Source organism: Sceloporus undulatus, chromosome 2 (genome assembly GCF_019175285.1).
Source record: "Sceloporus undulatus isolate JIND9_A2432 ecotype Alabama chromosome 2, SceUnd_v1.1, whole genome shotgun sequence".
In the NCBI taxonomy this organism is placed as follows: domain Eukaryota; kingdom Metazoa; phylum Chordata; class Lepidosauria; order Squamata; family Phrynosomatidae; genus Sceloporus; species Sceloporus undulatus.
In genome coordinates, this window is record NC_056523.1 from 137,817,511 (window position 1) to 137,839,580 (window position 22,070).

Below are 22,070 nucleotides of genomic sequence, written 5' to 3' on the forward strand. Positions count from 1 at the left end.
TTGCTCACATGTTGGACCAATTCACCATTGTTTCTATAAGTAAATAAAGTGGGTCCTCCACAGTCACTGGAGTTAGGGGCACTGTGAAAGTGGGGGGAAATGCAAATAAAAACCTATTCTTTTTTTTACCTCAGAGAACACCTTGCTAGGAATCTGTAGGTCCTACATTGCAATTCTTTGGCCAACATTGGCAGAAGTTGACCATAGAATTGCACTGGAGGACTTATACATGCCTAGAGAAGGATTTTCTCCGGGAATCTCTAGGTGCTGCAGTGTGACTTTAGGACAACTTCTGGCAGTATTGCACTGGAGGACCTAGAGATTCTTAGAGGTAACATATTAATCAAAACAATTAATAGTCAAATCCGCAAAACTCAAACAATAAATGTGGAGGGCCACTTGTATACTATCGCTGCATGTTTCCACATCTTCTTTGGAATGCAACTTTACCATACTTTTAGTACTTGTATTGACTTTCTAAGAAATCAAGCCTTAGCAACAGCGGAGGTTTCTTTTACTCTTTTACAATGTTTTTATGGTAGCTGTATTGTAGTATTTATTTTATGGTTTTATCATTTGTAATACTTTGAAATGGTCAGCAGACTACATCAATAACTTAATCTCTCTCTTTCATTTGCTTTCTGCTGCAGGGAACCTGAGCCTCAGATCTTGGATTATCAGACTCAGCAGTATAAACTGTTTCCACTTTTGGCAACAGCATATGCCTTCCACTTTGTGGGTGCCTATATGAAAGATACCTACCGTCGCATCACTGGGAACATCAGTGATGGAGACTTGAGTGAGCTGCCAGAGGTGTGATTCTTCTACTTAAAATGGGAGGAAGTCCTACTGAATTTGGCCAAGTGTATTCTTTTTCTTTAGAATATAAGGGTGATTCCTAGGAGAGAAGAGAGTCAAGGGGGAAGAATTTAGAACCATGAATTTCACAGATGAAGGCACAGAAGTGAAAGCCATTGCTTCAACCCAAAGAATGGTTAATGGAAAACCAAAAGGGATGAAAACACATTTTCTTTTACCACGCCCCTCAAGAAAATTATGCTAGCTTTCAAAGCACATAGGTATCTTCATTAATCTGAAAAAGAGGGTAAAAATGACAGGGTGAGAAGGTAACATTGTTGGAGTCACAAGTCTGCATCTTGCTTGTATGAGATGTTACAGAAAGATAGAACCTTATTGAGGTAGAAGTCAGGACCTCCTCCCCCCAAAGACAAGGCAATTAAATTTCCTTGTTCCATTTTGTGGCTGCATTTGTAATTTGGATCTGTTCCTATCCTTTGTGAAACTATAGGTCCTTATAAAGAGCATTCCTTAACAGTTATGACCATGAACCTTTAATAGTCCCTCATGGACTTGTCTAATCTCTTTAGACAGAGTTGCCAGAATAACAACTGGAGTCACCTTCTATCTCTTTAATGGTTGTATAGAAGAGGGAATTTCAACAGGTGTTGCTTGTTACCTTGTTGCATGACAAGCTACACCTGCTTCCTTCTGCTACACATCCATTAAAGGGACAGAAGGTAACTTAAATTTTCACTCTGGCAAGCCTACATTAGAATCATAGAATCATAGAATTGGAAGAGACCTCAAGGGCCATCTAGTCCAACCCCCTGCCATGCAGGAAATCCAAATCAAATCATCCCTGACAGATGGCCATCTAGCCTCTGTTTAAAGACCTCCAAGGAAGGAGATTCCACTACACTCCGAGGGAGTTTGTTCCACTGTCGGACAGCCCTTACTGTCAGGAAGTTCTTCCTAATGTTGAGGTGGAATCTCTTTTGCTGTAGCTTGCATCCATTGTTCCGGGTCCTAGTCTCTGGAGCAAGTGAAAACAAGTCAGCTCCCTCCTCCGTATGGCATCCCTTCAAGTATTTAAATAAGGCTATCATATCACCTCTTAACCTTCTCTTCTCCAGGCTAAACATCCCCAGCTCCTTAAGTTGTTCCTCATAGGACATGGTTTCTAGACCTTTCACCATTTTACTTGCTCTCCTTTGGACACGTTCCAGTTTTTCAACATCCTTTTTGAATTGTGGTGCCCAGAACTGTACACAGTATTCCAGGTGGGGCCTGATCAAAACAGAATAGAGTGGCACTATGACTTCCCTTGATCTAGATACGATACTTTTACTGATGCAGCCTAAAATTGCAGTGGCCTTTTTAGCTGCCGCATCACACTGTTCATTCATGTTCAGCTTGTGGTCTACTTGGACTCCCAGATCCCTTTCACACGTAGTCTCGTTCAGCCATGTGTCTCCCATCCTATATCTGTGCATTTTATTTTTCCGCCCTAACTGCAGTACCTTGCATTTCTCCCTGTTGAAGTTCATTTTGTTTAGAAGGTGTCCAATCTAATTGGAAAAGTTGTAACCTTCATAAGCAAAGGCTGCTGGTTAATATGATATTGGACCTGACAGATTCTGGTCTCAGCCAGTGGCATCTCTAGGGTTGCTGTCACCCAGTATGGTCGCTCATGATGTCACCTCCCTCATTGATCCCCTCCTCCTCCTTCCATTTCACACCATACAGAATCCTTGGTAAAAAAAAAATTGCACTAATGTTCTTCGTAAATCAGAATTCCCATCTACCACTGAATGTAATGCTAATAGTTGTGACATAAAACAACTAGCAAAATTAAACATTATACCTTCATATTACAATATCATATGCGCAATGTAAATGTATTTACATAGTGAAGATTTGGTTACAACATATTTTTAAAGAAAATTAAAAATTTTAAATTCAAAATAAAAAATAAAATTTAAAATTTTGAAATTTTAATTTTAAAAAAGTCTGAGGCCCCTCCTTTCTTCTCCCACTGAGGTTCACCTCCCTCCCACCATCTTATAAAGCATTTTAAAGAGATACAGGGAAATTCCACAATGTTTCTGCCATAATACAGGTGTTTGAGCAGAAATGATGTGACACCTCCTCGGGGTGTCACCTGGTGCAGTCTGCAACCCTCACAACTTCCTAGTGACACCACTGGTCTCAGCTGGTAACATATTTCACGGGGGTCACCCGTGAAAGAATTCAAGTAGGAAAAATTGTATTTTTGGACTTCTTTGCCTTATTTGTTCTCACTCTTTGAATTCTGAAATTCTGTGGGGGACCCGTGAGACCCTGATGCCATCAAATTTCTTCAAGCCAGATTTTGGGGATTTGCCTTTTCTCCTTTGGCCATATAAAGTCAGGGGGGCTAAATATAATGATACATGACCTAGTAGAAATATCACAAGATGCCTGGTTTCCTAACTTTTTTCTCTCCCTCAGCTGCATGCATTGTCTGCAGGGCTAAAGGCTTTCAGCTCTTGGGTAGCCAATGCTGGCATTGAGGAATGCCGGATGGCATGTGGTGGGCATGGCTATTCCCGTTGCAGTGGCCTGCCTGATATCTATGTCAATTTCACCCCTTCCTGCACTTATGAAGGAGAGAATACTGTCATGATGTTGCAAACTGCACGGTGAGTGATGTAACCTTTGGGCATTTCTCTACCTCTTGACATCACATTTTTCACTTAACTGCATGAATGACTCTGGAGGATGGCTGAACAAAACCTGTCATTCTCAAAATTGCTGTAGGTACTATTCTAATGATAGGCCAGCCAGATCTCATTTGGGGATCTATTCCTGGTTGGCTTTTTCTAAAGTCCTATGTAAATAGATGTTATAAGTACCCATTACCTCCTTTCTCCCATAACAGATACCCAGGAGCATTCTCCTCTCACATGCAAATCAGGGAACATGGTCTAAAGCACAGCATGTAATGAGGGCTTCCCGCCTACAGAGTGAGGGCCATGTTTTCACAGTGGATGTCATTTAAGTCAACAAGGAGGAGCTTTCTCAGTTGGGCAGGCAATTCAGCAGCTCTCCTGTGGTGAGAGACTGGTGAGAAGAATTTGTTTCAGATCCTACTCTAGCAAACAGTGATGTTCTTATGGATTTTTTGATTCTGTTCTCTCACTTTAAAAGTTTAATTAGTCACTTCAGCCCATGTGAGTACAGAGCAGCGGTGGTGAAGTTTCAGCAGTCTGGGGGCTTACTCCCTAGTGTGTGGTTTAGAATGGAGTCTTGATCCAGATGTAACACAGGTAGAATAAGAAAGCTGATCTAGAATTAGATAAATTGGTCTAGAGAAGGCCATACTCCCATTAAAGGATCAAATCAACAGCTTGGAAGTTCTTCGAGGTGCTTGGAAGTTCTCGGTGGGGACAAATAAAGTCCCGTTGTCCCTAATGGCGGCGTTGCTGCATACACACACTATCACTAGGGGCAATGGGGGATGTCCTTAATGGCACATGACCAGCACACACTGTCATTAGCGACAACACAGGCTAGCCGTCCACGGATACTCAAATCTGCGGATTTCAAGCCCGCGGATATCAAGGGCCGACTGTATCTTGAAGGCAGCACAATTTCCACCTTTGTTTCATGGTAATCTTGTGACATTTAATGAGGACTGTTGTGGGCTGCTGTTTTTCATATGCCTTCACTATAAATTAAGTTGTCCCCTCCCAAGGTATGCTTGTTGTTGATGAGATTGAAATTGCTTCTTTAGTTTTATGTTACTTTTTTTTTACTACTCCCTGCTTTTCATGCTTGTGTTAACTTTTCTTTTTTGTTAAGTTGCATTTTATTGTGAAGTCGAAGGCTTTCATGGCCGGCATCCATAGTTTTTTGTGGGTTTTTCGGGCTATGTGGCCATGTTCTAGAAGGGTTTCTTCTTGACGTTTCGCCAGCATCTGTGGCTGGCATCTTCACAGAAGCTGGCGAAATGTCAGGAAGAAACTCTTCTAGAATATGGCCACATAGCCCGAAAAACCCACAAAATTTTTTGCATTTTATTGTGTTGCTACTCTTGTATGGTGTCCTGCCTAGAGAGCTCTTTCTTGGGCAAAAGCCAGCCAGTGAAGGCTAATACTAATAATTAAACTCAACTGTTATTCCAGAAAGCTCTACGTTAAAAAGAAAACTTGGAAAATGTAAGAATCATTTCAATTCAAGAACAATATTCTGGAATGCCCAGACTTTCATGGTATTCAGGTTTGCTGAATCACATCAGACAGCTATTGTATTGATTACTTGCATTTTTCTTTTTCCTAGTTTTACTCCACATATGCTGTGATCAGTTCCAAGACATGATTACTGGTCACACCTATGAGCTAACTTGTTCATAGGTAGTTCTGTGGTCAGCAAAGTGATGTGTTATATAATTTTTGTCTTGTATCCAGATTCCTTGTCAAAAGCTATACACAAGTTAGTTCAGGACAGTTGCTCAGTGGCATGATGTCCTACCTGAATGACCTACCAGGACAGCACATTCAGCCCCAGCAAGTGGCTGCTCGACCCACCACAGTGCATATCAACAATCCAGCCAGTTTAGTGGAAGCATATAAACTGAGAGCTTCAAGGTAAGTTCTTATGTAAAGTGTACAGTTCAATTGAGAACAGTTATCTTGACCATTTCATACTTTGTTTCTGTGAAATGTATTGGCTCTTTTGTCTTTCTCATAACATGAAACTCAAAGATACAGCCATGTTAGTCTATAGAATCAGTCTGTAGAAAGATCATGTAGCACCTTTGGGTCTAACAACCATTCCACAAAATTAAGCAACTCCTTTGCAAGATTTTAAACCTCCAAGATACTTATTCAGTTGCATTCTCAGCTTTTACAAATACACTCGTCCCCCGGGTTACGAAATTAATTCGTTCCGGCGCCATTTTCGTAACCCGGAAGTCTTTCGCAAGCCGAATTACCATAGGCGCTAATGGGGAAAAGCCGCGATTTCGTGCAAAATGGCGCCGAAAAGCACCAAAACTTTTTTCGCAAGCCGGAAAAACCTTCGTAACCCGGAATTATTTTTTATTTTATTTTTTTTTTCGTAACCCGGAAATTTCGTAACGCGGCGCATTCGTATCCCGGGGTAAGAGTGTAAAAAATTGAGTTCTGTTTTAGTTTTCTCCCTTTTTTTAAAACGAGATATTCTGCAGCCCATAAAGCCTGTGCAATCCAATGCAAACAGGATTATTTGCATGGATCTAGCAAATGGGTTAAAGGGGTGATCCTCTATTGCTTTCCCCCACAGATGGAGAAAAAAATCCCCCAAAATTAATATTACAATTAAAAATACACCCTTTCCTCCAAATATTCTACCTCTATTTTAACCATCCCTTTAACCCATTTGCTAGATTTTCTTTCTTTCTTTCTTTCTTCTAAAAAAAAAAGGGGGTTGGGAGAAGCTAGAACATAACTCAGATTTTTATTTTTAAAAGCTGAGAATGCAGCTAAGAATCTTGCAGGCTTAAAATGTTGCAAAGGAGTTAATGCCTGATTTTGTGAAATGGTTGTTAGTCTCAAAGGTGCTCAAACATCTCTCTACATACTCATGAAATGAAAGTATAGGTGTCAGGCTGAACAGAGGTTTGGGCCGAGTGGAGTCAAAAAACAATATGCTAACAGCTGTAAAGATTGTGTAATGTGTAATAATAATAATAATACGTTTTATTTATAGACCGCTATTCCGCAATGATCATAGCGGTGTACAGTAAACATTGAATACAATACAAATACAAGGTGACAGTTAAAGGAGGGAGAAGTCTCATCCTTCAGGCAGTCCCTGATGTTGCTGGGTCTGCCTGATCGCTCCCTCTGAGGCCAAGATGACAGTTACAAGAGGGAGGAGCCTCTTCCTTCAGGCTGTCCTTGATGTTTCTGGGTCTGCCTGATCGCTCTCTCTGAGGCCAAGATGACAGTTACAAGAGGGAGGAGCCTCTTCCCTCAGGCAGTCCCTGATGTTGCTGGGTCTGCCTGATTGCTCCCTCTGAGGCCAAGATGACAGTTAAAAGAGGGAGGAGCCTCTTCCTTCAGGCTGTCCCTGATGTTGCTGGGTCTGCCTGATCGCTCCCTCTGAGGCCAAGGCAGTACTACAGAGGGAGGTGTTCAATGTGACAGAATACTGGGTAAGAGGTCATCCAAAAACATGTAGGAATCAGGGGGAAGAAAGAATCTGGAAGTGAACATCTTGTGTAAATCACTCTGTACAACATCAAATTAGAGTGGATAGAAGATAGAATGTACGATGTATGAAGAGGTGGAAATAAGATCGCCTGGATCTCTAGGAAAAGGTTGATAGGAAGAGGATGATTTGGAGAATATCAGCCCTTTCCTCTAACAAAGGGAATATTGAGTCTGGAAAAAACTTTCAGAACACCTCTACCCATGCCAAAATACCAGCTGAAAACTGAAATCTTATTTTCATAATCAAACAAAAGAACATGTGTTAGTGGCCCTGCAGAGATAACAGTATCCTTCTCTTGAAGAGCAAGATAGGTACAGTTGTGTCTATTGCACCCTATTATGGGTGGACCATATGCACTCTCTTGGTCCATTTCTGCTACTTCCAAACTGAAATAGTGTGGTTGCTTGCCAGCAGCAGAACCACACTGCTAAAATTCAGCAGTGGCAGAAGAACTCTGTATCCCTTCTGGAAGGGAAGGAAACTGCTTTTCCAGTCTTGGGGAGGGGGGAAGGGGCTCTGTGTTGCAGGAGATGCTCTAGCACCCTCTTGAACCATAGGTAGCTACTAGAGTTCCTGAAGAACTTTGATGGCTTCAGCAGTGTGATGTTTAGAGGGTGGTGGGTTTTTAGAGAGGTACACCATCAGGAACTTGCTTAGGTTTCCCTAGAGAGTTTCCTGTCATAGCAAGGATTAAGAGTACTGTATTTCAGTCAGCACAGGACTTCTTTATGGTCTTTGAGGCTGACCCCTATTTACAAGGATCTAGGGTCCCAAAAGTAGAGATGTTACATGCAGCCAAGTTGCAAGATGGATTTTACTGGTTCACAATATAACATCCATTATTCTGAGTTTGACCTCTAAAAGAAAAAAGCACATACTGCACTAAATAAATGCACAATATTAAAACAAGACACATGGCAAAAAAAAATCTCTATGGAGAGAGGAGACATATACTTGGCTACTAAATAAAGAATATATCTTTGGGGCCTTGTGCCCATGACCATTTGTTACTGTTTGTACATGTTCAATAGACCCAAGGGTTCATTCTGCTAACTACTGGTTTGGAGCTGTTTTGAACAAGTTACGCTTGTGTTCTTCCGGACTACAGGTTGGTTGAATTTGCAGCAAAGAACTTGCAGGCTGAACTGAACCGTAGGAGGAGCAAGGAGGATGCTTGGAATCGGACTTCCATTGATCTAGTACGAGCATCTGAGGTCAGTACTGCCTCCAGATAAGTTAGCGTCTGTAGCTTGTTGATCCTTCAGACTCAAGGAATTAACACTTGTCCATTAAATATTCCTTTTTAGGCACACTGTCACTATGTCGTGGTGAAGCTTTTCACAGCAAAGATTTCAGAAATTGGTGACCCAGCTGTCCGGGCTGTCCTAAACAATTTGTGCCTACTGTATGCACTACATGGAATTAGTAAAAACACTGGAGACTTCCTGCATGTATGTAACTAAATTCTTGTACCACAATGCACTGTTTTTGAGCTACAAAGAGAAATAACTTAGTGGGGATGACTAAAATCAAACAGTACTGGGAAGACAACAGAAAAACCTTCTGGTTAAATAATTCTGGCAAGTGAGCTAAAGGCAAGGTTGGCCAGTTATAGATAGAATATGGTTTCTAAGATGGGCTTTTGGCTTATTTGTAAGATAGAGGCAGTCATTGGGATTTCATAATGATGACAGTGAGACTAGAAAGAGATTCTACCATGAAGAGCTGCTGTCAGAACAGGCAATTCCAGGCTAGATCATGGGTGGTGTTAAGGTAGATCAATATCTACTTATAGTTCTCCAGGTGATTGACAATATGGTGGGCAAGGGTTTCTCACTTCCATTTGTTAGCAACAGCAACATCCAAATGACTCCAACACACCTATAAAATATACAGTTGAAATTTTAAAAAGCTAAAGGTAACTAGGAGTTGATTTTTCTGTGGAAGGACTGTAAGCACCATTCAGTTCTGATATTCAAAACAGTTTCAAAGAATCTGGACTCAGATTCTTTAATGTTGAGTAAATGTCTTTTGTAGTAGGATCAATCTCAGGATTCTTGTAAAAAAAAAAACACCAAAGTAGACCCTGCATGTGTGAATTTGCCTGTCCCTGGGCTAGTAGAAAGCCATAAGTATCCTTATGAGACAGTATCCACATACAAATGCATCTTAACTCTTGGTTTGTAGGTTAGCTGGGCTGGGCTTCACATAAACTGAATAACTTTATTCTGCTTTCTTTCTCAGGGAGGCATTTTAACAGATTCACAGATAATTCAGGTGAACCAACGCGTGAAAGAACTCTTGGCATTAATCCGTCCTAATGCAGTAGCACTGGTGGACTCCTTTGACTTCCATGATTCTGTTCTTGGATCAGTGCTTGGCCGATACGATGGTAATGTCTATGAAAATATGTTTGAGTGGTCAAAGAAATCTCCACTAAATAAAACACAGGTAAGGCATACTTATACCACCTACGTTTATCAGATAATTAGCACAAGAAAGAAAAGAGGTTCCTCAGAAATGCATCAGAAGGAATGTGAGATAAAACTGTAACAGCATCTCACAGTTATCATGGAATGATGGATCTCTCTTGGGATTATTTAACATATAATATAGATCCTCAGTTATATTAATTGAGTACACTGATCTAATGATATTACAAGTTTGCAAGGTTTGAATATTGACTGGGTCACAAAACTTTCATTAAATCAGGTCCATTCTATTGGGATGAAGATGTATGGAGTATGTATGTGTTTGTGTTTTAATTAATGGCTTATCTTAATACCTCCCACAGGTCCATCCATCTTTCCACAAACACCTGAAGCCAATGCAAGCTAAACTGTGATCACCTTTACTGCTGTTCTATTGTACTATTCTCCTGTTCCCTGGAACTGATTACTTCATTTGCCCTATGAACACCTGAATCGTTTGGTGAATCCAGATAGCCATAGGGTAGTCGGTAATTTTAGCCTTGATGATTTTTAACCCATTTTGAATGGATTAACGAAAAGGAAACAAGATGATAAAAGTGCCATTGTAATTATGGTCAGAAACTAATCTTTTTAATCGTTCAGAAAAACTTTACCAATTGATGTTAAAACTGTCAATTTATGAAGCAATTCAAACTGCTGCAGAAGCCTGTGTTACATCTAGCAGGATTTTTTCACTACTAAGTAGTTCTGGAGGTCATTCAGGAACAATTTTAGAGACTCATAATTTAACTCCTGGTACAACCTGTCCTCTTTAAGAGGAGCCATTCTGATTCTTCTGCCAGATGGTTCTTAAGAGTCCACCTTCCTTTTTTCCTGTAAAGCTATGAGTCAATATCACAACTCCTGTAAAACTAGCTGTATCACAGTGTGTTTTATGTTCATCTAAGTTCACGTCCCAAGGAATGGGAAAATATCAAAAAGTTCTAGAGAATACTGGGAATGATGAAAGTGGTAGTCACGCTGTAAACCTTTTAATGCGCAGCAGGTTAAGGATAATTCTTCCTGCCATGTTTGATCTGAAGGTTAGACAATAACTCCTGTCACAGTCTTGGCATTTCCTAGAACTCTTCCTGAAGCACTTAAATTATTTTAGAAGTAGAATGATTTACACCCTGCATTTTGCAGAATCAAAACCTAAATGGGAAGAAGTTCCAAACTGGAACGATGGCCAGAAGCCCATCATCGTACACAATCTGGATCTCAGGGGTGCCACAAGGAATAGGTGCCTTTAGACTAAATAGTTCCAGATTATTGTTAGCAGGCTAACATTTTAACATTGTACAGAACTTTGTTTTGTGAAATCAGCAGGAGTAACAATTCCAGCAAAGTGGTTGGATTCTGCTTCAATTAAATTTCTCCAACAAATCAGGATGTAAAGATCCCAAACTGAAGAACTTTGATTTGTGTTCAATTATGTGAAACTGTGTAAATGGAGAGTCTAAACCTAAGTCTTGAGACTTAATTCTTGGACCACTCTGCTATTTCTCTTCCAAGACCTAAACATGCTATAGGGATTTCCTAACTCTACAGCCTTCAAGCAAAAGAAGCACTGTGTATTTAAATCGAAGCAAAAACTGATTGTAAAATCATTATAACTTCCTAGCTGCTGAAACATTCCTTCTAATGTATCTGATTACTGTGGTGTGAACATACGTGCATATTGGCTTTCTGTGCAATGCTGACTGGAGATGGAAACCAAGCAATAGAAGACCATTGAACATCTTTTGCAGGCACATGTATACTTAATAAAGAAATTCACTTTTGAACAGTGGAAAAACATCTCTCTATTGTTTCTTGAGTTGATTTGATAAATCATCAGGGGCAATGCTAATGTGTTGAGTGAACACTATCCTTTCTGCTATTCTGGTGCCTTCAAACATATTTCACAATAACCTTTGTTGTTGTTAACTGCGTTCACCTCGATCTCAACCCATCGCGACCCTGCTGATGAGACATCTCCAAGATCCCTTGTACTCCACTGTTCTGCCCAGCTCCTTCAAACTCATACTTGTGACCTCTTTAATACAATTCATCCATCTAGCATGTGGCCTTCCTCTTTCTACTTCCCTCCACCTTTCCTAGCATTGTTGTTTTTTCCAATGATTGATGCCTTCTCATGATGTGTCCAAAGTATGCCAAACTACGTTTTGTCATCTTGGCTTCCAGGGAGATTTCTGGCTTGATCTGGTCTAGGACCCATTTGTTGTTTTTTTCCCCTGGCCATTCATGGAATAACCTATATGGATGTATTTTGAATCAGTTAATGTAGATGACTTGTCTTATCACTGTAAATCAGAGAGGGGGAATCGTAGACTGACACACCAGATTTCTATTTTTTCTGATGTATGGCAACCTTAAGGTAGTTTTCTTGGCAAAATTTGTTCAAAGGGGGCTTGGTCTTGCCTTCCTCTGAGACTGTGTGTGACTTGAACAAGGTCACCCAGTGGGATTCCAAGGCAGAGCAGAGATTCGGACCCTGATCACCTAGTGTCCTGCTCCAGTACTCAAGCCACATCATGCTGGCTCTCCCAAATTTCTATAGACTGGCTTATCCAACTTGGTGAGTCTTGAGATGAGTGCCACATTGCACTCCAAAGAAAGATTGGGGGAAGACTGAGCTGCAGCTTCCAGGACAGTGAGGAGATAGCAGAGCTGGTTCCTTGAAGCCCTGACTTAAATCCACTGGGCTGTTCTCCTGCCTTGCCAAAATGCTGTGCTAGTGGCGAATGCTCCTCCCCAGTCATCACCTGAGTGAACTTTGCTACAACTGCATTAATTTTAAGTCTAAATTGAAATATTTTATAATAAAGGTTGCCATTGCATTTGTTTAAAAAAGATTAGGTAACTAAAATGTAAACAGACTTCTTTAAAAAATGTATTTCCAATGTTTATCTCATTGTGTTTCTGCTTATAGAAATTGACTTAGTGGTGGAGGAAGAGAATTGAAGAGATAAAATGTAGGAATGAGTGATTTGCATCCCACTATGGTCTTTACATACAAACAAACCACCTACTTAAGAATCTAGTTTGCAAACACAGAGGGAAATTTATTCAAATAACACCCAAAGCAAAAGAAAAAAAAAACCCCACAGAAATGGAATGTCATATATCCCAACTATGAAGTTTTCAGTCTGTTGTACTTTGCACTTTCTCTACAGAAAAATAATAGCAAATAGGAGGGCTGTGGCTTTGAGTCTATTCCCCTTTACTGTAATCTTTTCCTCCTATCTTCCACTTTACCACAGTTTATTGTCTTTTCCAATGATAAAAAATACAATGCACTTGCTATAGTGGTAGTTGCTCAGTCAGACTGCCAGTTATGTCAAGATGCACGTTGTGTTTCAGTTACCAGTTTTTCATGATAACTTCATTACATGCGCTTCATGAAGTAGTGGAAATCAGATTAACTGTTATTAACACAAATGTGGGTTTGCCTTTCACAGCAGTAAGGCAACAAACTAAAATTTAGTGGATAAACTCAACTGAATTTAGGCGGGTTATAGACTGCCACTTGGGACGTCCGCAGGATGTCCCGTACAATATGGCGCCGGCCGTTCCACACGGCCGGCGCCATCTTTATGTATCGGACGCTGTGCGTCCGAACGTGTCGCGGCACTAATGATGTCGCGAGTGCGCCAGCGGCGCCTCGCGACGTCATTAGGGCGCCGCAGAAAGAAGCTCCATTTTGGAGCTTTTTTGCTCCGTAAGGGAGCCGCGCGGTGTGGCAGCGACAGCTCCCTTACGGAGTAAACGGTGGCGGCGGCAGACCGCCTCAAAGCGGCGGTCTATAACCTGCCCCCGTATGATTTAAGAATGCCTAAAAATTACAGAGTAAACTAAATTTCATCTTGTGTGCTATATGCCATCAAATTGTTTCTGACTTATGGCGACCGTATCATGGGGTTTTCTTGTTAGGATTTGTTCAGAGGTGGTTTTGCCACTGCCTTCAAAATTTACCCCCTTCATACCATCTTAACTAAGGACAAAGACAACAAAATGCAGGCATCTTACCAACATCTCCATTTTTTTTCCTGTTTGGTTTGTAACATCTTCCCTGATGAAGAAGCCTGTGGAGCTGCGAAAGCTTGCAACAAGTATATTGTGCGTTTCAGTTGGCCAATAAAAGTATCACTATTTTTTGTGGGGTTTGGGAGCTATGTGGCCATGTTCCAGAAGAGTGTATTCTTGACGTTTCGCCAGCATCTGTGGCTGACATCTTCAGAGAATGCTGGCCTGGAAGAGAGGGAGGTATAGGAATAAGGCCAGGAAGAAACTCTTCTAGAACACAACCACATAGCCCCCAAAACCCACAAAAAACTATAGATGCCGGCCATGAAAGCCACCTCCTCCACAAAGGTGTCATTGTTCGGTGGATTTTTGTTTGAATTTGCTAAATGGCCAACACAGCTACACCCTGCAAGTTTTCATATGAGAGTGTGTGTGTTTGTATATACACACATTTATTATATTTATATCCTGCCCTTCTCCCAAGACTGAGACTCAGGGCAGCTTACAACATTAAAAAAGTACCTTAAAAGAGACTTAAATCACTGCAATAATTGAAACAAATTCCATGTTAAAATATCAAAATAGTTTAAAAAGGTAAAAATGTTCAAGGCACACTGAAACATCATAAGCACCCCAACTTATCTATCTTCATAGATAGATAGATAGATAGATAGATAGATAGACAGACAGACAGAGCTGGAAAGAGCACTCTCTGCTCCATACAACAACTGCCTCTTAACAGCAAAAGGGCGATTCCACTGCAGATCGATCATTAATAAAGCCACACTAACCCCGGAACTGTCTTGCTGGCGCCGCAGTTTCCCCCTTCTGCGCCAGGAAGGCATAAAAGGAGACCATTCCGGAAGTGGGGCCCGCTCCGTTTCCGGTTTGCCCAGAGAACGTTGGAGGGGCGTAGTCCTGGAACTCCATTTCCCAGGATGCTTGGCGCCTGAGCGTGTGCCACAGAATCTTCTTCCCCCTCGGCGCGGACAATATATTCGTTTCCCTTGTTGTTGCGGTTGTAGTGTGAGGGAGGTGAGGCTCCTTAGGTTGCTTCTAGCGAAAGGGATGAGGGTTGAGATACACATATATGTGTGTATGTGTGTGTGTGGGGGAACCAGACTGTCTTAGTGGTTTGATTGAGTGTTGAATTATGACTGGAGACCAGGGTTCGAATCCTGCCTCAGCCATGAAAACCCAGTGGGTGACCTTGAGCAAGTCACACTCTCTCAGCCTTCTCAGCGGAAGGCCATGGCAAACCTCCTCTGAACAAACCTGGTCAAGAAAACCCCATGATAGGGTGGCCATGAGCCAGAAACGACTTGAAGGCACACAACAGTTGTGTGTGTGTTGTTGTTGTTGTTGTTTATTTGTTTAGCAGGGGACGCTTGGCTACTGTGGCGACTGAGCTTCGGCTACTCCTCATGCCTCATCTCTGTCCTTTCCTCATCCTTTTCAGCTGGGAGGGGATCCAGGCAGAGTGGCCAGATTTTGTCCTCCTTTTCCATTGCAGCCCCTTTCTTCCCCGGAGGAATTCCAAAGCGACCTCCCATTTTGAGCCTGGATTTATCTTTATATGAAGTGCTTTCAGCTTTTATTTTGTCACGTCCTATATTTATCTTTAGTGCCCTACATTTTACAGTGCCTTGTCCTCCTCGGTGGTTGTGACATCCACTAAAACTTTGGCACAATGAGGTTTTTCTCCCCCAAGCCTTAAATCTCCTGCCAACTTCTGAAACCCCAAGAATTTCACAGAGTTTCCTTAGGCCAGGAATGCTCAGAGGTGGTTCTTTTGCCATTCTTTCCTCTGAAACAGAGCCTACAGCAGCTAATATTATTATTAATATAATATTGGTGGTCTCTTGTCCAAGTACTAACCAGGGCTGACCCTCCCTAATGTCCAAGATCAGATAGGATCTGGGGCCTATAGGGGTTTTAGTACCAAGGTTAAATGGCACTGCCCAAGTAGGGAAGGATCTCCAGGGGCTCAATGGCTTTCATGGCCAGCATCCATAGTTTTTTTTTGTGGGTTTTTCTGGCTATGAGGCCATCTTCTAGAAGAGTTTATTTCTGACGTTTCGCCAGCAGCTGTAGTTGGCATCTTCAGGGAATGGTGACATGGAAGTGAGGGGGGGATATATATTGTTCGTTGAGAGGAAGCAATTTACATGTTAATCTGTGTATTGTCTCTTCCGTGCCAGCGTTTTCTGAAGATGCCAGCCACAGATGCTGGCGAAACATCAGGAATAAACTCTTCCAGAACACCCACAAAACCCACAAAAACAATGATTCAGGGGCTCCTATTTTATGTGTGCTTCCATGGGAGCAACTACAGATACCCAATCTGGCATACAGTGTTATAAATTATTCTTACATCCTGCCTTTCTCTCAATATAAGGATTAAACACACAACCAAAGCTCTCTTGGTTACAGTATTAATTTTAAATTGCATTATGTAAGAAGGAAATATTATCCTTTGAAATTGCCCCCCCCCCCCAAAAGAATAGTAGCAAAAGAAAAATGGGGGGGAGGCAATTCTATGCAGAGTTAGGAGTGCCCAGCTCCTTTTATTTTGGGGGACCAATATAGAACATATGTGCGAAGGATCAGAGTGTAGTAAATTAGTGAAGACATTAATGGTGTTTGTTTGTTTACTCTTATTACAGAGAGTTCATGTTCTGTAACTCATGGTGTAGTGGTTTGAATGTTGGACTATGATTCTGAAGACTAGGGTTTGAATTCTTGTTTTGCCATGGAAAACCCTGAGTGACCTTGGGAGAGTCACATTCTCTCAGCCTCAAAGGACGGCAAAGGCAAAGCCCCTCTGAACAAATTTTGCCCAGAAATCCCCATTATAAATTTGCCTTAGGAACTCTGTAAGTCAGAAATGATTTGAAAGCACACAAGAAATATTGGATTGTCTTTCCTCAATTTCCTTTTTCCCTTGCCTCTCTTGTCTTATTTAGTTTGTGAGCCTAAGGGAGGGACTGGCAGCTTTTAGAGCTAAAAGTTGGGCTTAAAATGCTTTAAATCGGTGCTACTGAAAGTGGTGGTTCCTGGATGATGTGATGTGTGACCAATGGGCACAAATATGGTACCATTCCCTGAAATTCTGGGCAAAAAAAGTGCAGGTCCTTCATATATCAACACAATGTTGATATATCAACAAAACTTTTAAAATTCAGTGAAAAAAGACAGCTTGTGGGGCACTGCTTTAAATAAACATGAGAATCCCTCAGCCAGTTTTCTTCCAGCTGTGTGAAGTTGAGTGGTACTAGGCAATTTACAACATGTTGGCTTAAAATCTACTTCTATTTCATAAGGTTGTTGTAAGACTAAAATGCAGTTCTGGGCTGCTGATTTATGGATACCAACAAAATTAAAATTTATGGATACTTCCCCCCCATCACCATTCCCTTCTCCTTTTATGTCATGTCTTTTTAGATTGTGAGGGCAGGGAACCGTCTATTATCCCCTCTGTTGTAAGCTGCCCGGATTCCCAGTGATTGGGCGGCATATAAATAACTCATATTATTATTATTATTATTATTATTATTAAAATGTATATACATGTGTATCTCAAAATGTCTGTGTATAGCAACAATATCTTGCTTTATGTATATCAACAAAACTTTAAAATTAAGTGAAAAATTCATAATGAAGTTAAATTAAGAATTTTGTTTACTGTTAATTGCTTTAGAGAGAGGAAGATTAGAATTGATGTTCACTGGATCAAAAATGAAAAATGTTTGAAGTGATCACAAGAGAAAGAAAGAGATAGAGTTTCCAACTGGGAGCCAGGCTATGGTAAGGAAAATCTAATTAGTTCACTTGTTCTACAGAATTGTGATCATAATTGGAAAGGCCCTGCCCTATATTCCAGCCCGCCTGAGAGCCCAGAAAATAAAGACTCTGAGCATAACTCTTTAGAGGATGATGAGTCAAACCCACATCTATAGTTCCTGCTTTACCATCTTTCATAAAATCCTTATAGCTGGCAACCCAGGCCTATGACCTCCTTAGTGAAATTGTCCATACCACTAATTTAATTGGTGATCTTAGTAAATATACCACCACCACCATTTACATTCTGTTGTACCAAGGATATTGATTGCACCCAAGAATTTGTATAGGTGAATGTGTATGTTTGTGAAAGATGGATGGGGAAGAAAATCACCTCATTTGAAATGTACTTCTACATATACTGTAGACTGCTAAAAAGCCAAATAAATGTGTCCTGGAGCAAATCATTCCTGAACTTTCTCTGGAATCCAAGATGACAGTATGGAGTGTTCGACAGTGGAACACACTTCCTTAGAGAGTGGTGGAATCTCCATCCTTGGAGGTCTTTAAGCAGAGGCTGGATGGCCATCTGTTGGGGGATACTTTGATTGAGAGTCCCTGCATGACAGGGGGTTGGACTGGATGGCCTTTGTGGTCTCTTCCAAATCTATGATTCTATGACTAAACTGAGACTGTCTTACTTTGGCTATATCATAAGAAGACATGACTCATTAGAAAAGACAATAATGCTAGGAAAGGAACAGGGAGGTAGGAGACAAGGAAGACCTTGTTCTGGATTGACAGATTCAGTTAAGGGAGCCACAGCCTTGAGTCTAGGGCCCTTATCAGATGAGTGTGGAACTGGGGGTCTTCTGCACGTTCGAATCGCGTTATTTCGCAAAGACCATCATACCTGGGAGTCCTTCCGCATTGGCAGATTCAATGGCCAATCCGCATTCGCGCGAAGTGCATTCAGTGCAGAATGTTTTGTCACACCGCGTGCCACATGAGGATTGGCGATTCGTATCGGCCGCCTCGCACATGCTCAGTGGTGCCCGCATGGGTTGCGACCTTAAACGCTCGGGGTGAAGGGGAGGTCCCGTCATGGACAGCCCGGAAAACAGCTGGAGAGCCACTCATGCACATTAACACGCGATACAACGTGCCGTTACTGTTTCCTCTCTACATTCCTGCTTGGTTTTAACGTAACCAGACCTTCCCTTGCAACAAATTAGCAATGCCCCGGTTCTACGTGAGTGTGTGGTGTGTGGTGTGTGAGTGTGTGAGTATGTATTCTGGGTGGGGGGAGAGCAGTTCCAGCGGCTGTCAAGAGGCTGGATGGCACTAAGTCAATGGGGAGCTTGATTAAGAGTTCTGATGGCAGAAGGAGGTTGAGGATGGATGGCCTTTCTTGGGGTCGCCGTGATTCCAGCGCTTCCCCCTCTCCTCCCGGCTTGGGATCCAGCCGGGCTGCATCCCAGGCAGGGAACAGGCGCGGGCCGCTAGAATCGCGGCGATCGCGCCGTTTCACAGGCCTCCTCCTCCCGGCTGAGAGGCAGCCAGGCTGTCCCAGCTGGGAGGGAGGAGGAGGAGGCTGCTGGAACCGTGATTCCAGCGGCCCGCGCCTCTTCCTGCCTGGGATGCAGCCTAGGCTGGCTCCCAAGCGGGAGGAGGAGGAGGAGGAGGCTGCTGGAACTGTGATTCCAGCGGCCCCTCGCGCCTCTTCCCGCCTGGGAGCAGCCAGGGATGCCTTCTCAAGCCGGGAGGAGGAGGAGGAGGCCACTGGAACGGCGGCATCGCGCGATTCAGCGGCCCCGCGCCTGTTCCCTGCCTGGATGCAGCCCAGGCTGGATCCCAAGCCGGGAGGGGAGGCGCTGGAACCGCCCCCCCCCCCCCCGCTTCCCTGGAACACGCAAGAGAAAGACCCCGGAAGTAAAAATTGGAATCTGGGGGTCTGCGACGGAGTTCGGATGGCATCATACCAGACCTTGCGACAGAGAAAAAATCCGGTATACGCCATCCCCTTATCAGCGCACTGGCCAACACGCTCCAAAAAGGGAGCCAGTACGCTTCAGTTCGGCGCAGCTCGCGGCATTCACGTGAGTGCGGATTGGGCCATTCGAATGCTGGTATGATGGTACTTTGCGAATAACGCGATTCGAACCACCCAGTGCAGAGAACCCCAGTTCCACACTCATCTGATAAGGGCCAAAGAGACCTGAGCAGTGTTGCTGATTGACAAGATGCTGTCAAGAACTGTCCACTCACTTCAATTCAGTAAATTAGTCTTCTGTATCTTGACAGCAAGTTTTATTTCAGTAACCAAAGGAGTTAACATTATGACTTCTGTAGACAGATCTACATCATTGACGGATGTACATGTGGACTAAGCAGTGCATCCACCCCATACATTTGCAGGCTTTTCTCCCATTTTGTTCATAAGCAAAAACATTTCTACAGCCGGTGTTATTCACCTCCTGCCCTTTCTCCACATTTCTTTTTCAAGCCCTTTCAAGTTTCACATAATATTCACTGCTCTATCTTGTTAGAATAACTATCTTGGTTTCTAGCCACCCTTTTTTTTTATTGCTAGTTTAAAGCAGAATTCTAGTGCATGACTGAAATTAGTGTATCCTGCAGTCATTGATGAAATATCATTCCAGTATCCTGAAATCTGGATAATTCTTTCCTTTAACATCAACCTACTTTGCTGCTACAGAGTACTTGACTATAGTATCTGAATTTTATTTAAATGCTGGAGCCTACCTCCTATACCTTTCTCCACATTTGAATCCAGTTGACTTGTATATTTACTAGATACCACAGAGGTTTCCAAGAAGAATGAGAACAAAATTGTAAAATGGTTTTGAAGTCAAAAGGATCCTAACTCAACCAGTTTCAGATCTCTGAACTATGTACATAAAATTATATGCGTTTTATAATTCTGATTCAAGCATATACATATTGTGTACCTGTGTCAGGTTTCAAGCAGTACTTTTAAGCTATCCTGAGAGTTCAGTGATTTCAAATGTATTAAGATTAAATTTAAATTAACAAGCAGTAGACACAAGTCCTGTGACAAGAGAAAACCCTGTAGCTACCATTTCTTGGTTCTTAGGTTTATTAGGCATCCCTGATTTCAGGGGTGCAGGTTAGGCAAGTTTATGTCTTTGCTTTCATCTTCTTTAATAAAGTAACTTTCTTTTTTTCCCTTTAGGCAGTGAAACCGAAGAAAAGAATAGAAGGTATATGTGTTTGTGTTTCCACATTCTCATAATCTTTTGGTTCTTGCCTTGGAATGGTCCTTCATAGGTTGACCTGGGGGACAGAACAGTCTCCCCTGAAGCTCTTGTCATTATGAGAGCCATAAATCTCTCTTATTCCAGTAGGCCCCTATACTGAGCTTATGCTGGGTAGTCTTTTAACCGTTGTAAACTCTGTCTTATTGTAGATTCCATCAATGAACTTCTTGGTGATCTGCTTGGAAATGATGGTAAATAAGAACTGAAACTGAAAAAATCTTATTGGAACCTGCCTTTCAAATACAGTAATATCTTCAAGTGGGGATTTGTTCCATGTGCTTCCAGCCTTCAAAGGTTTAGTGTAGAAACACTGAAGGAAAGAGTCTTTTTCTGCCTTTATGTCCCAATTATCAATAGCAGCAATAGCAGCTTCATTTATATACCATTTCATACCACAAAAAGCAGTGTCTAAGCAGTTTACAATATGTAAGCTAATTTCCCCCAACAAGCTGGGTATTCATTTTAGTGACCTCGGAAGGATGCCAGGCTGAGATGACCCTGGAGCCCCTGGCTGGAATACGTTGTGACTGAGTGAGTGGCTGCAATACTGGCATTTAACCACTGCACCACCAGGGGAATTCTCCATTAACAAAACTTCTTGGTGCACATATTCAGGTGGCAAATAAAGCCATGCAGTTCACTCATGCTTGTAATGTTGGGTGCATTCACACTTAAAGCTAAAGCATAATTTAATGTTCATGAGCAGAAAGTAGGCTGTGGAAAACATTGAGTCTGCATGCTTCTTCTGTGTAACTAGGACAAGGAAGCAATCAGAAATCAATTTCACTTTAGCACATACCTGATTTATCCTTTAATGGAACTTAGGAATTGTAGGCGCGTTACAGACCGCCCCTTTGGAGCGGCCTGTAGGTGCCCCTTTCCCCGGTGTATCGGGGCCTCAGCTGCCAGAACGGCAGCCTCTGAGGCCCCGATCCGCCACTTTTCAGGCCGCGGGGAAGCGGCAAAAGGCCGCTTCCCCACAGCCTGGAAAGGGGTGTCCTTGGGGCTTCAAGCCCCAAGGACACCCAGCGACGGCGGGGAGAAGGAGAAAGGGGTTGCTTGGCCCCTTTCTCCTTTGCGTCGCTGGCACAGCCATCTAAAGGCTGCGCCCAGCGACGCAAAGCTGGAAGGAGCTCCGAAATGGAGCTCCTTCCGGGGCCACGGAAAGGGCGCACTAGGTGCCCTCGCATGGCCCCACTACGTCACAACCGCGCTGTCTCGTTTGGAGGCGGTGCGGTCATGATGTAGTCATGGCGGCGGCCGTGTGGAACGGCCGCTGCCATTTTGTACATGCTGAGCACCTACTAGGGTTGGGGGTGTGCGGAAGTGCCCTAGTAATGGGCACTAGTTTAAAATAAATTCTGGTTTGTTAAACAAGCCAGTATAATAACCCAGGATTCGTTAGTGGTCTTTAAGCAACTCACTAATTTCTTTTGAAACAATAATC

At 42.5% G+C, this 22,070-nt stretch overlaps 2 protein-coding genes across 5 annotated transcripts in view; both read left to right on the forward strand.

Moving 5' to 3' along the window:
- The window catches only part of ACOX1 (acyl-CoA oxidase 1), a 40,084-nt gene extending 28,777 nt beyond the window's left edge, over positions 1–11,307 (forward strand). The window contains exons 8-14 of the mRNA XM_042448939.1: positions 651–813; positions 3,292–3,482; positions 5,250–5,429; positions 8,147–8,252; positions 8,346–8,489; positions 9,283–9,489; positions 9,833–11,307. Coding sequence (XP_042304873.1) covers positions 651–813; positions 3,292–3,482; positions 5,250–5,429; positions 8,147–8,252; positions 8,346–8,489; positions 9,283–9,489; positions 9,833–9,883 — 1,042 coding nt within the window. The 3' untranslated portion in view covers positions 9,884–11,307. The remainder of the gene's footprint in view (positions 1–650; positions 814–3,291; positions 3,483–5,249; positions 5,430–8,146; positions 8,253–8,345; positions 8,490–9,282; positions 9,490–9,832) is intronic.
- A 3,143-nt stretch (positions 11,308–14,450) lies between these two features.
- Positions 14,451–22,070, forward strand: part of FBF1 (Fas binding factor 1) — a 43,789-nt gene continuing 36,169 nt past the window's right edge. For all 4 annotated transcript variants that reach the window (XM_042449268.1, XM_042449269.1, XM_042449270.1 and 1 more), the window contains exons 1-4: positions 14,451–14,573; positions 17,239–17,345; positions 20,539–20,566; positions 20,773–20,814. In XM_042449268.1, coding sequence (XP_042305202.1) covers positions 17,343–17,345; positions 20,539–20,566; positions 20,773–20,814 — 73 coding nt within the window. In that variant the 5' untranslated portion in view covers positions 14,451–14,573; positions 17,239–17,342. The remainder of the gene's footprint in view (positions 14,574–17,238; positions 17,346–20,538; positions 20,567–20,772; positions 20,815–22,070) is intronic.